Source organism: Anguilla anguilla, chromosome 3, assembly GCF_013347855.1.
Source record: "Anguilla anguilla isolate fAngAng1 chromosome 3, fAngAng1.pri, whole genome shotgun sequence".
Lineage (NCBI taxonomy): Eukaryota > Metazoa > Chordata > Actinopteri > Anguilliformes > Anguillidae > Anguilla > Anguilla anguilla.
The window spans coordinates 58,771,314-58,785,824 of record NC_049203.1 but is presented as its reverse complement, the minus strand read 5'-3'; the positions used below and the strand labels follow the sequence as shown (position 1 = coordinate 58,785,824).

General features: G+C 45.8%; 1 protein-coding gene across 10 annotated transcripts in view; it reads left to right on the top strand.

Annotated features, from left to right (window-relative positions):
• dlg4b (discs, large homolog 4b (Drosophila)) overlaps positions 1-14,511 on the top strand; it is a 126,543-nt gene that overhangs the window by 95,164 nt on the left and 16,868 nt on the right. For 7 of the 10 annotated variants that reach the window (XM_035410688.1, XM_035410692.1, XM_035410691.1 and 4 more), the window contains 5 exons: positions 7,275-7,328; positions 8,537-8,587; positions 10,781-10,905; positions 13,650-13,819; positions 13,954-14,090. In XM_035410688.1, the coding sequence (XP_035266579.1) occupies positions 7,275-7,328; positions 8,537-8,587; positions 10,781-10,905; positions 13,650-13,819; positions 13,954-14,090 (537 nt within the window). The remainder of the gene's footprint in view (positions 1-7,274; positions 7,329-8,536; positions 8,588-10,780; positions 10,906-13,649; positions 13,820-13,953; positions 14,091-14,511) is intronic. The other 3 variants (XM_035410689.1, XM_035410697.1, XM_035410696.1) reach the window with 1 other exon arrangement.

Genomic DNA, 14,511 nt, shown 5'->3' with positions numbered 1-14,511 from the left:
TTGAGACAGTGGCTGTGGAAATCCTGGTTGTCTTGGTAACAGGCTCCCCCAAAGGGCCCAGCAGCTGTTGCTATGGAGTAGCCATGGCAACGAGAGGTCTGTGGAGAGGGATGCCACCCTGGCATTAAAGTGGAGGAATGAGACAGAGAGAGAGAGAGAAACGGAGAGAGCGTGTGAGAGAGAATATAGCCTGTATATGGAAAGCCAATTTGTATGCTTTGACATTTTTGTCATATCATGTGTTAAGTACAATTTTCTGCCATTAGTAATATTATTGCCATTGTTGGAGAATAAAGCACAAATAATAATATTCAGACATTTGTTTAATTGACTGCTTTATGAACGCCTCAGACGGATGTGCAGGTGTGTCAGTGCATTTGAATCTGAGTGTGACACACTCGCACACAGAATTGGGGAGGGGTGCGCTACGCGGACAGCAGCGCTCGGCTCAGATCGGGCGCGCTCTGACGGAGCCGTGTCAGACCGCGGGAGAAGCGGGAGCGTCGGAAGAGCCCCCATCTCCCTGCCGCTTCCGGCGTTTGCCTTGTAAGCAGTTTGGCAACACCGCTGCTCGCTAATTACGGCCCTCTGTGCAGGGGACGGAATAATGAGGAGGAGAGGAGGAGGAGGAGGAGGAGGAGAGAGGTGCCGTCTGCCTTCCTCCGACGACAGGCAGACGTGTCGCTGATTGGAGGGAGAGAAAAGGGAAGCAAACATCCTCCCTGTCCTTTTAAAACTTCCACTAATGGCCCGCGTTTCCACGTCTGCCTTTTTCCAAGGCGGGTATTTTTTTTTCCGATTAATCTTTCGGTCCCCAAAGCGGAAACATCATTTGCTGTTCTCTTCATCATCTCTGCGTCCTCCTTGTGCATCTGTTATGCCACAAACACGCAACAGCCTTTGCTTCGAGAAGGAATAGAGTAGATCTGGATGCTCAGACATTCCTGCAAATGTTGAAAACGTGTATCAAATTAGGAGAAAGGGGCCGGAGGAGCAGAATAATATGCAAATATGCAAATGCACCCTGCAGCCTGAGGGACAGTGGGTCTTAACTGTAAAAAAAAACAACAACGGTTAGATAAAGAAGTGGGATAGGGGCCCAGACAGAGGAGAATTTGGCTCGGCGTTTTTCTGTGTCATAATTAAGCCTTTTGCAGCTATCGTGCAGTGCTGTGTTTCTGTATCAGTGTCAATTTCGGTTTAGATTTCTGTTTAATGACATTTTACATTTTTCTTCAATGTTTTGTCTAATTATGAATTATGTGCTCTGTAAATGCTTTGACAGTAGCCTGTGCAGTTTATCTGTATTGTAATGCTCATTTTTGTTGGGCTTGATTTATCTGAAAATATAGATGGAGAAGATCCAGACATATTTCTGGGATGGAGAATAGTCAGTAAAGGTGTTTCAGTTCTTTCTTTTCTTTATATTCTTTATATAATATGGTGGTTGAGATCCTGTGTTGCTTTTAATCAGTAATATTAGTTCAAAAAAATGTATTACTTTGACATTTTCATTATCAGCTCATTGTTATCTATGCTGTTTTTTGATGCATAAGAGTTATGTAATGGACTGCCTTTTTGACATGCCAGAGATTGGAGATAGAAAGCCTAGAGAGAGAAAGAGATGCACACGCATTCCAGAGCGTAGCGTAGAGAGGAGAGCACAATTTCCTGTTTCCTCCCACACTCGGCTGTACCCCCTATGCCCCCCCACCAACCCCCACCCCTCACCCCCAATTACCTCCCTCCCCTCTCAGAATGCCGCACGGGGGTGTCAGCAAACGCCCGTCTGTAGCCGCTCTATGAGCGCCCCAGCCCCCGACCCCCAGCCACCCCCTGACCCCCAACCCCCCGCACCCGCTGCCTCCCTCTTTGCGCTGTGTCTGTAATTGCGCGGAGCGCCGCGCGCCTGCCAGAGCGCCCCTGGACGCGTCCGTTCCCTCGCGCTCCCCTGGCCGCGGTCCTCCAGCGCACTGTGGTGTGCGTCGCCGCGGTAGCGCGGCGTAGCGTTAGCGTCAGCGCCAGCGGGAATCGGAGAGAGAAGGAGCGCGCCGCGCCGCCCGGCCATCGATAGGGCCGGACTGTCGAAGGCGATTAGTCGCCGGGGCGTGACGAGAAGGCCAGGGGCAGGATGTGGTATTTGGGCTGGGGGGACGGAGGTGGGCGGGGGGCTGTTGGGTGGGGGGGTGGGGGGGGGTGAGCTGATGCTACTGTGAGTGTATGGGTGACAATCTGTTGATGAGCAGAGCTCTACAGTTCAATCACTCCCCCTCTCCGTCGCTCGCCTCCGCGCTTGCTCTCTCCCTCTCCACTCTCTCTCCCCTCCTACTCTTTCCATCCATGTTTTCATTTATATCTGTCCCCCATTCCTTATCATCCCTCTCTTTCTCTGGCTCTCTCATGCAGGTCTAGTCTTGAATTCAATTCAACGTGCTTTGTTTGCATGGCACGTACAAGCACTTGTATTGCTCAGGCATAGGTTACAAAGATTTAAAAGAGCAGTTACAAATTGTAATAAAACATTGTACAATTTGGATTATATATGTAATTCAGACAATTTCTAATGAGGTTCCTCTTCCTCCCCCCCCCCCTCTCTCTCTCTCTGTTTCTCTGTGTGTGAGTAAATGCATGCGCGTGTCACGCAGCATCAACGCCGATGTGTAGCTGAAGCACCGACTGCTTTCCCCTCCTGTCCTCTTTCGTTCGCTCATCCCTCGTTCAGTAGCGGTCCCGGGGGCGGGGAGGGATATGCGAAACCGATGAGACGGCGTCTCGGAGCCGGGTGACGTCCCTGACGTGTCAGGCGGCGCGACCCTGCCTCCGCCCGCTCTTGGGCGGAAGCGCTCATCTGCAGCGGCGAGGCCGCCGGGCGGGCTAACCCGTCAGGGGGACGCTGCTCGCCGCTCTCTCTGCTCTCTCTGCGCTTATTATTGTTACGCTGTGTGCAGTACAGGCCTTTACGCGGACTTGATGCTGTGCACTTCTAAGGATAAAAAAGTTACATTTGTTTTACAGCCAAAGTAGTTTATTTTTTTTTTGTAGTTTTTTTTTTTGTAGTTTTTTTTTTTTGCATTGTGTCATTACGGTGTTTTGTTTCAGGTTGATAACTAAACATTTTGCAGTATGCAAGTATGCAGCATTGTTAAAGCTGTTCCTATGGTCTGTTTCCACATACACAGTTCCTCAATTTACTGTACATGTCTGGGAAGTTACACTGCCGTATCTTGTCTTTAGTACTGGCAGGCGGGGGGGGGGCAGGATCCTGGACATCTCTGTTCTGTCCACAGACAGTGTGGAGGCAGATTGCTTTGGGGAAAGATGGGGAGACTGGGCTGGGGGGGGATTGTTAATTTTCAAACAGAACCATACTTTGTCATCTTATAAGGAATGTATATGCAAGGCCTGGGGTTGTATGCAGTTTCTGTGCGATGTTTGTCAAAAATTGTGCTGTTTGCATTATTACTGTGCAATGTGTGTACGCTGTTGTTGTGTTACATGTTCACAGGGTGAGTGGCTAGCTATACACTTGCAATGTGTTGGCATTTCCTATTTGTTATCTCTGCTGTGAGGATGTGTTCGCTGTGTGCTGAATTAACTATTGCTGTATGGCTGTGTGATGTGAGTGCGCTTGCTGTGTGCTTCATGCGTAGATGTGATTGTTCATGTGAACGTGGTGTGCTGTGAGGAGATATTTGCTGTGATGGCAGTGCGGTGATTTCTGCAGGAATGCCGAGCTAATTTCACTCTCTCTGCATTACCGCTCTTTATGTTATCGCTGGCGTAATGCACTTCAGATGTCCTGCCAACATAGAGGGCGTTTGAGGGACACCTGGAGAGATGGGTCGGTCGTCAGCTATCCTGAGAAACTCGGAATCTTCCGAAGGTTCCTGGGCCAAGCTGAAAATGGTCAGGCCAATAAAGTGCTTTGGATTTTAATTTCGACCGAGGGACCGAGGGAGGCTAACAGTCTGCAAACGGTCAAGGCCGTGCTGGGAGGACCATCTGGCCTTCAGAAGAGAGAGGGGGATGGAGAAGGCCGAGAAAGAAAAAAGAGCTGGAGACGGTGAGGGAGAGACAGAAAGAAAGGGAGAAAGATGGCACGAGAGCCCGTGTGCTTTGATCTGTGGCAAAAGGAAGAGCGGAAAGAAGGGCTTAAGGAAGAGAAAGAGCCGGTACCGACTGGCAGCACTTGAGAGAGAGAGAGAGCGAGAGAGAGAGAGATTGAATAAGAGAGCGATAGATAGAGAGAGAAGGGGGTGGGTGTCGAAACGGATAGTACAGTTTGGCATAATGTGCAAAATAGTGGTGGCTGGTATTCACTGTCAAGACTGCGAAGCAGTGGCCTGGATATACGTTCAGTAATATGCAAATAATGACTGAGAGAGACTGCAATATGCATAACGATAAATAATGTATGGACCCAGCTATGTCTTTATTATTCAGCCTAGTTGAGCTTAGGCTGTAATATCAGTGCAGTATAATAACGGGGTTAGACTGGTTATTGGTCCAGATATGTTATGTAACAGTCTAGGGGTAGTGTAATATTTACTCTTCTGCTCAATATATGGATATTTGAATAACGTAAACCTGTATATCATGCAAAAGATCATTTGAATACTCCCCGTATGGCTTGTTGTCCATATTGCTGTTTCGCCCTTGACCAGAACAGAACACAGGACACTGGATATAACTCTTAGGCTATATATGAATACGGTAATTGTTTAGGGATTACCCGTCTCCTTTATCATATGTGGTAATCTTCAGAATTTGTGACTCTGTACACAAGGCACACTGTAAAACTGATGAACAATGTTTAATTTGCAGATGAAACATTAACAGGTTCAATAACAGAAGATATTCATAAAATAATACCAAGCAGCTAGAAAACTTGTATCATCCTCTCCTCTGCGAATTCATTAAAAAGTCTGGTCTTGTAATTGGGAGGTAGAAGTGTCAGTGCAATACTTCCTGTGCATGTGTGCCTACCATATCTCCTGTGCCTGTGGTACATTTCAGGTACATTTCAGAGTGGAATTTATTACTGTCTCTGAATAGCTGTTCCCGAATATCTCCCAAATCAGTTTCTCCCAAAGTCTCTAAATTCACACGGTCACACAGTCCTGTCGAGGACAGGTGACAGCTGGTATCTGTGACTCGACATATGTAACCAGTATTTGCTGAAATCATCTGTTCAATCAAGTGTGCCATGTCTGCATTCTCTGTCGTAAGGTCTGGTCCATAATTGCAGTGCAGTAGAACATAATGTAACTGGTCTGATACAGTATTTTGGTGTCACAGGATATAATAACTACTCTGGGATGGAAGTACAGTAGATTATGTGTGACCAGTGCAAGTTACATCAATGCAAGTTAAATATAATTTCAGTGGCCTGTAATATCAGCACAATGGAATGTAATTAGTCTCTTGTTTAATCAGTACAGTGGAATATAGTGATCTGATTGCCAATGTCAATGCAGTAGATAGAGAGTGGGCTCTGATGTCTGTTATTAATAGCCAGGTCTTGGAGGCTGACAGCACATACTCTTTTCCAGTCCAGCTGCCATCTCAGTGAATTAGGTTTGACTGAGCTGCTAATTGAATTCTGATTTGGGGGTTGACTTCACTTAGCGAGTGTCAGCTGTTGGTTTTGTTGCATACGTGAATTTCTGGCAGACGTGAGTAAGTGTACAAAGTTGCAGGCAAGCGCTCACCAGGGTTTCAAATGATTGGTTATGAAGGTGTTATGGCAGGGCAGGAATCTCATCAGTCTAAATTGTGTTGATAATTAGGAATTAATTAATACTTTTCCTCACTGACACGTCGAAAAAGGGACTATTTGCTCCGTCTCCCCAGATAGTTCTCTCCCTGTATAATTGTTCTCTCGCTTTTCTGTGACTGTTCTGGGTTAATTTAATTCAGCGCTGCAAATGTAATACATGCTAGTAAGCCACCGGTTTCTGAAAGGTACTTTTCTCACATAATGAATGGCTGCGAATTATATCACTAAACCTATCTGAGAGGATCCATATTTTCTGCAGTGCATGTAACGCTTCCAAACTTTCATCAGTTTTGCTACCTTAAAGGTACAAAGTTAGTCTAATATGGTTTGCATTTAATGTGAAATTAGCACAATATATACTGGAGTGTAATGGGTGGAACTAAGCGTGGTGACTTGCACACATCCCAGTGGCATGCGAGTGAGAAATGGCTTGGCTGGAAACAGAGGTAGCTGTAAGGTGAACGCACCCCTCATTGGCTTACCGAGGTAACTCTCTAGGCTTGCAGATTTTAATAAGACATTACTTCCACAGCCTTCAAGGACTACAGTGACTTGTGCTGTAATGCGGACAATGGGGGAATGTAACTATTTGTAGCTTCAGTGTGTTTTCATCGTAGACTTAAAGAGAAATGGGCGCATGTGGAAAGTTTTTTTTCGTGTATCTGGTCCTGTTGTGTGTCATTATGCTTTCACCTCAGTCGACAATCCATAATTGCTGGCCCCCACAGTCTCACAGTTACCCTGAGTGGGAATGTGTTTGTCTTGGGCTACAGCAAGATGTTGGTGGTATTTGGGGCAGTAGTGTGGACATGTGGACACTGAACTGTGGCTGTCAACCAGCAGGCTGTAGGCGTATTTCCCCGATGAAATAAAAGTGTCCTTTTACCCTTGAACATGGTGTGAATCCTGTTCAACTAAGGTTCAAGTTTAAGCAACGCCTATGCACGCACACATGTTGGTTACCATAGACAACGGCAACATCTAAGCATTGTTAAGGCGTAGACTGAGTGTGATGCGCGCGTGAGCGTGAGGGGACTGCGTAGCGGGTCATTGTGCAGGTAAATGATCGAGCGTTGAGCGCGTGGGTGGGTGGGAGCTGAGTGAATCTGTAAGCGGGTGACTGGGTTGGTGAGGGTGAATGAATAAATTAAGGAGTGAGCGAGTGAGTGGGTGGGTGGGGGGGGGGGGGGGGGTGGGGGGGTCTCACTGCCTGAGGGGCCGTACGTGGCTAATTGAGTGTGGGTGGGTGTGCGGGTCGGCCTCCGCCTGTGTCCGGGGAGATCCTGGTGGAGCTCAGTGTCGTGTGCGTATGTGTGTGTGTGTGTGTGTGTGTGTGTGTGCGCTGAGCCGTCAGTCCCACGCAGTCGCGCTGCAGAAGTGCTCTGCCTGGGTCACAGGGAATGCGTTTCCCTCCCTCCTCCCTCCCCGCTCCTCTTCTCTTCTCTTCATTTAGCGGTTTTTGTTTATTTTCTCTTTATTGTGTCTCTCTCTGTAGGCCAACTCCCCTCCTGTGGTTGTTAACACTGAGACACTTGATGGCTCCCCCTACGTAAGGAATATATTTCTCTTTTCTCTCTTTTCTGGCTCTTTCTCTCTGTCTCCCCTTTTTTTGTTCTCTCTCTCCACTTTTTCTTTCTTTCTCTTTCCATTTTTCATCATCCTCCCCCTTTTATGATCTGTCCCTCCAACCCTCATCTATCCATCTGTCTCCTCTGCTTTTCATTTCCTCATTCACTTCTTTTTCCTCTTTATCTGCCTTCATGCTGCTCTGCCTTCTTGTGTTCTAACTCTCCACCTGTGCCTTTCTCTCTTCCATTGCATCCCACCTTCTGATTGTGATGTCCATCATTTCCTCTCGTTCATTTTTCCCTGCTCCATCAGCGGGGACCTCTATCCATTTATTTTGCTCTCCATTTATTTAACCATCTGTCTTTCTGTCTGTCACATCCCTTCATCCAGGTGTCTGAAGCTGCAGAACCAGCATTCTCATTCTCTGTCACTGTGCCCTGTTTTCTCTCTTTCTCTCTCCCTCTCTCTCTCTCTCTCTCTCTCTATCTATCTCTCCCTCTCTCTTTTTCTCTCTCTCACTCTCTCTAGCTTTCCCTCTCTTTTACTCTCTCTGTCTCTCTCTTCCTTTCTCTTCTTCTCTCTCTGTCTCACTCTCCCTCTCTCTCTGTCTCTCTCTCTCTCTCAGTCTGAAGCGTGAGGTCTCTCTGCTCCTCCGTGGTGGCCCTTCTCAGTGGTGTTCAGTAGAGTATAAGAGCTGTATATGGGTATATGTGCTGTAGTATATACGTGTATGTGCGGTATACGTTTGGCGCTGGCGTGTCGTAACTCCTAAGCAGGCAGGAGGGCTCTCTGCGCCAGCGGCCGTGCTGTGTGTCACATGACCAACGCGGGATTTTCCATGCACTGTGCTGGTCAGGACTGTTTATATATGTTAGAGTGTGTGTGTGTGTGTTTGTGTGGGGTCAGTGCTCCAGGGAGCTGTTTATATGGTGTCTGGTTCTGTGTCCTCCTCTATCCCACACTCCCCAGTGGGGAAAAATTCAGAAGGACCCCTGTGCTAATGATGGTGTTTCATCTCTCTTCATTTCTTTCTCCATCTCCAATTTTTCCTTGACTCTTTTTCCAACACTCTGACTCGTACTCTTTCTTCCTTTCTCACTTTTTCTCGTTTTTGCTTTTGTTCTCTCGCCCACTCCTTCATTTCATTCCATTCTTTCTCCGCCTCATCATCTTTCTCTTCTCTCTCAGGTGAATGGTACAGATGGAGAAGTGGAGTATGAAGAGATCACATTGGAGAGGGTGAGATTTTTCTGACTTCTTCTCATTTGCTTATGCTCCTGATGAAAGCGCCAAAATGATGGAACACAAATATTGATCGAAATTTCAGCGCCTGTGGGGAAGCAGCTTCAATAATGTATCAGAATAATGCTTACCTCTACCGTGCATCAAGTTCCCAGATGACAGTCGTACTAAAGATAACACAAGTAATACTCAATACAAAAACAATTTGTTTGCCTGTTATCGAGTCAATAGACTGCTTTTTAATGCTGATAAAACATCATGGCTAAAGAAAGCAATACTTCAAACCTAGCTTACCACCTCCATGGGTGCCATCCCTTATTTCATGCTAGTATAGCACAAGAAAGTGATTTGACTTCTTCACGAAACAATTTTATTGTTACTAGGGAAGTAAGTGATCAAGTATAAAATTCAACTCCAACTGCTGGTTCTACTTTTTATATTTGTGTGCGGCATTCTTAGCCAGCCCCTTCTTGAAAAAGATGACATTTCAATGTGGCTCATTCCTGAATGAATAAAGGAAAAAAAAAGATAACAATGTGATATAATTCCGTGATTCTCATTCTGTAAGAGGTTTGGCATTTTACTTTTATGCTTATTTCTGCCAATTCACTAGTTCACTTTGTGGAGCTTTTTAAAATATAATTTCAGTTCTGGTGTGTGGTTTTGATTTGCCCACTTTGATTGACAGTTTTTGTGTGCAATTAAGATATTTTAGATACTTAGAAATGTTTTTGACAACCTGCGGGCTTTATAATGGCTAGTACTGGGGGAAATGCAAATAAATAACACCAAAGCAGCTTGCACAGGAAGTGAACAAGCTTTGATAAAATCAGTTGTTGAAATGTTGTCGATGCGGTGAAGAAAAGTTTGCATCTCATTGAAAACGATTGCCATCTAGTATGCAGATCTTGGAACGTTGGAGGTTTCGCAGCTTCAGTTTATTGTTTCATGGCTTATTTAATCCATATTTGGCTTTTCTTGTAGTTTCAAATCCCCCAGATATCTGGGTTTAACATGAAAGAATTCTCTTTGTTTCAGATCATTTATTCAGAATTTATTTCAGTCTCCCAAATGAAAATTTTTTTTATAGATCATGTATGATTATGCAATTGGACCTTTTTTTTTTTTTTTTAGAACAAACCTACGTGTGCTATTACTGGATTTAAAATGAATGACACCTTACCTGCTAAATTTAGCTGTACTCTGCTCTGCTTGTGGAGTGAACAAAACACTAGTACTTCAGTTCCCTGTAAAATGATACGATACCATGACTGCTCCCGCCCTCCCCATAATACATTACAGAATACCTTTTAAATTTGACATCTCTACTTTGTGATGACTACTACCAGAATATGTATTCGTGAGAAAGTGAGTCTCTGCCAAAATGCTTTTTTCAAATGTTTCTCATTGATCTTCGCCACGGATGAGCGCTTAACATTCGCTTAATGTTCCTTAGACCTTGTACGGTGTTACCTGCTGTTTTGGCAACCCTAGCACTGATAGATACAGGATCAAGGTTCATAGTGGTTGTCTGACCCTGGATCAGTGTGCAGCACCTCAATCCCAGACTAGTAAAATGTTTTTTTTCGTGGCTGACCATCAGGCACATACTTCAGCCAGGGTCTGTCTGAGTTTAAAGCAATGTGTTCAGCTGCTATTGGCTAATATAATATGATCTCTCCATTCACTTGATGTCTAATACCCATGATGCAGGCTCCATGCTTGCTGGATTATGACATCACCACACATTAGGTTTTGGGTTCGTTCAGAATTTAATTGGAATTTGAATTAAAACTGCATGATACATAATTGGTTTTTGCACTGGAATGACAGTAAATAGACCCTGTATACAATATCAATATGTGTATATATTACACCATGAACAAACACTCTGAACTGAGCAGTTGCATCATATAGACGTGACTCAACAGGCTTTCTTTTGCCCTCCATTACAACCACTTCATTTACACACCATGACCTGATGCAGTCACTGCTGACACTCCATGTATGACCCCAGTGAGTACTAATGTGTGAACAGGAGCTAAATTAGCACATTTATCTGTCTCTCACTTTCTGTTTTATGTTTTGTGTGTCTGCGCTCATGCATGTGTGTCTGCTTGTGTGCGTGCGTCCGTGCGTGTGTGTGTGTGTGGATGCGTGTGTGTGTTGTATGTGTGCCTGCACACGCAGGGGAACTCAGGTCTGGGCTTCAGCATTGCTGGAGGGACAGATAACCCCCACGTGGGTGATGATCCCAGCATCTTCATCACCAAAATCATTCCTGGGGGCGCGGCCGCCCAGGACGGCAGACTCAGGTATGTCACAGCACCTCCTCTCCTTCATACGTCTGCTGGAGGAAAACTTTACATTGACTGCAGAATTCATTTTGATTAAGTGTTATACTGGTCTTCCCTGTTCTGTTGTTGTGCTGGCTATTAAAATGTAAGTCCAGGGTCTCAAAATATTGGCTTCCAAAATACTGGAAATAATGCTTGAGGAAACTGCCATCACACAACAACAGAACTGGTACCCGATTTTTCATGATTATACATTATGGAGCTACTTGTATGAATGTTAATATTAGCGTCCATATTATAAACCCTTGCTCTGTCATACATTGATAATTAGTATAGAATTGCACAAGGAATCCTCTCAACCCTGTCCAACATGGGAGCTTGCCAGTACTGTCATACACACGTTTAGCCACTGACCTCTTCACTGGCCGACAGCTTTTTTCTCTGTAATTTTGCACCAAAAATTTGCTCCGGTCAACTGTCCAGTCACACTTACATTATGTTCTGGTTTCAACAACGGCAATATCTAACTTACTGTAGTTTGTTGAATTTTTTGCATTTGCAGGTATATAGATCTCAAAATATTTAGTAATACAACTTTTTCAGTATTTAGTCATTACTTTGTCCATGGCTAAATATACACAGAATATAAGCAGAAATAATTGGACAGATAATGACATAAATATCAAGTTGACCATATGACTGTGTTGATTAAAATCAAGGAGTTAATACAGAAAAGGTACAGCGTGTTTCCCAGCTGGATCTGACTGACACCCCTCCAGTACACACCTGCGTCTCTGCACTGGAAGCTGGGCTAGCTCTGCAGCCTCAGGCAGTGGAGCATCTGCACTGTGCAGTACACAGTCACAATTCCCCCTAATTACCCAACTTTATCCCCAAACCTGGCGACAGCTCTGACTCTGTAAACTGATTCTGAACTTAATGATAAGAGTTCAGGCTCTTTAAACAGGTTCTTATATTCATAATTAAGGAGCTTTTTTCAGAGTGCACTTGTGGCTGGTTTGGGGAGGGGGGGGGTGTTGGTTTTAAGGTGCTTGGGTGAAAGTCACTGGATGTGTCTGCTGCTGCTGGAAGGTTCTGGCTTTCAGACACTGAGGTGAGAACACAGGGAAGGCAGACTTGCTTTCCTCGCATTAAACCTTCATTCCACTTCTCCTTCCTCTCTGCTTAAATTCTCCTTTTCCCCATTCTCTCTCTACAGCAAATACCATTCCTTTTAATGGAGTTGCTTGCATTGTCCCTATTGTATTGTATAGTTATTGTAAAGTTATATGCATTGTTCAATACATCATAAATCGAACATGCATTAATTGACTGCATTTTTGGGTGACTTATGTGCATCAAAGAGTAGTACCATTTTTGGTTAATAAATATAGCTGTTGATACACTTTTCTGAAGCTGGAGTGTGCTGTAAATGTTTGCTGAAAGTATCGGAAGCAGATTAAAAGTCAGATGGACCTGTGGCTGATTTAGTGGTCGTCATTGTAATTCATTGTGTTGTCCACAAAATGATGTTGCTAAAGCATTTAGGTTGTAAAGTCGACAAACAACAAATATAAACAACAACAGCTGTGTGTAGAATGACGCGTGTGTGCCTCCCCCTCCGTTTCTCCTCCATCCCCTCCCCTCGTCCGTTCCGTGGTCACCTGAGGATGGACGTCTCGCGCCGCGACTCCGCCCTTCCCCCCGTCACCACGGGGGCAAACGTGCCGCCCCTGCCGCCGATAACCCCCCCGCCCCAGACTTCAGACTGCGTTAACGCAGGCCGGCCCTTTCAGAGAAGAGGCCGACAGTCACAGCCCAGTCAGAGAGTGGGAGAGAGAGAGGGAGAGAGAGGGAGAGAGGGAGGGGGAGAGAGAGAGAGAGAGAGGGAGAGAGGGAGCGCATGAGAATAAACAGCCGGGGCTAAATATAACCGGCCCTCAGCTCCACTCTTCAAAGGGCTCAGGCTGAGCCTCTGTTTACCTCTCTCCCAGCCTCCCCTCCTCCGCCGTTCCAGGGAGAACAGTTAAACGGGAGCTGTGAGGAAAAAGTTTGGGGACCAGTGTTCAGCATTCAGTGTTCTGCGCCAGGCCCCTGCTCGGCGGCTACCGGGCCCTTTCCAAAAACGCGCTTTTTAGATGTTTATCTGATACCCGTAAAAATTCTTAATAGCTTAATCCGCGCACTAGATCAGACCTTGATTTTGTGCTCATAGAAGGCAATAGATTACTCCGTGTTTGTGAAACATCTGCTGGTGGAAAATCTGCTTTGATCCACTTAAAGCCTGGGTCTGTGTATAGAAGAGCAACCATAAAATATTCTGCTTCAAAGAATAAACTATTCATAAGCAGAAACATACTTGGAAAAGCATTATACTTATGAGGTGAACGTACTCTATTTGATGTTCAGAACATGAAATTTTGCATTTGTGGTTAAAAAAAAAAAAAAATTAAAATTCTCACAGTGTGTTGTTTGAAGGATGAAGAAAGAATGCAAGATCTCTAGTGATGAAGCTGCTTCTCCCTCAACTCCTCTCATTCCCTGACTGCTGCTTCCTGAAGGACTGTTTCCATCTTTCATTTTAATGGTTACTTCACTTAAGGGATAAATTGGTTTAGGTTTTAGATGGGAACTCTGTGTACTTGCCTCTGTATCCATTAATAAGCTTTCTGTGTGTAAAGTGCATGTGCTCAAAACCTGCTGCTCATTTGTATTCACGCAGGCTTGCGTTTTAAACCCCTCCCTCTGTCTCCGTCCGTCAGGGTGAATGACAGCATCCTGTTTGTGAACGACGTGGACGTGCGGGAGGTGACGCACAGCCTGGCCGTGGAGGCGCTGAAGGAGGCCGGCGCCATCGTCCGGCTCTACGTCCTGCGCCGAAAGCCCGCCGCGGAGAAAGTCACCGAGATCAAACTCATCAAGGGCCCCAAAGGTGAGAGCGGGGGGAGGGGCTGCGCGGCACTGTGACTGCGCGAGGCTCTGTTCTCTGTTTTCACTGACTGTAAGTCTGCCAGACTGCCGATGAGCACTGAGAGAGCGCCGTCTGTCTGTCTGTCTGTCTCTCAGGCCTGGGCTTCAGTATAGCTGGAGGCGTTGGGAACCAGCACGTACCCGGAGACAACAGCATCTACGTCACCAAGATCATCGAGGGCGGGGCCGCACACAAGGATGGGCGGCTACAGATTGGAGACAAAATACTGGCTGTGAGTCAACGCACGCACGCACGTGCACACACACACATACACACACACACGCACGCACGCACGCACGCACGCACGCACGCACGCACACACACACACACACACACACATACACACACACACACGCACACACACACACTCACTACAGGTACACTCGAATACTGGAGACTTGACCAGAGAGCCGGGTATAAAGACTTGTTTTGGTCTGGGTGCATGACTGTACGGCCAGGGTATGTGCTGCAGATGGTGGGTAGGTACTGTACAGCTGATATACTGGAGAGAATCTGTGAGGATCTGGCTGCTTCTCATTTTATTCTGCAAAAGACAAAGCATTTGGCAGTCTCCTTATTTCAGTCAGCCAAATCATTTCATTTCAACTCAACAAACTACCACACACCTCACTTCATATAACTGTTATTAGGGA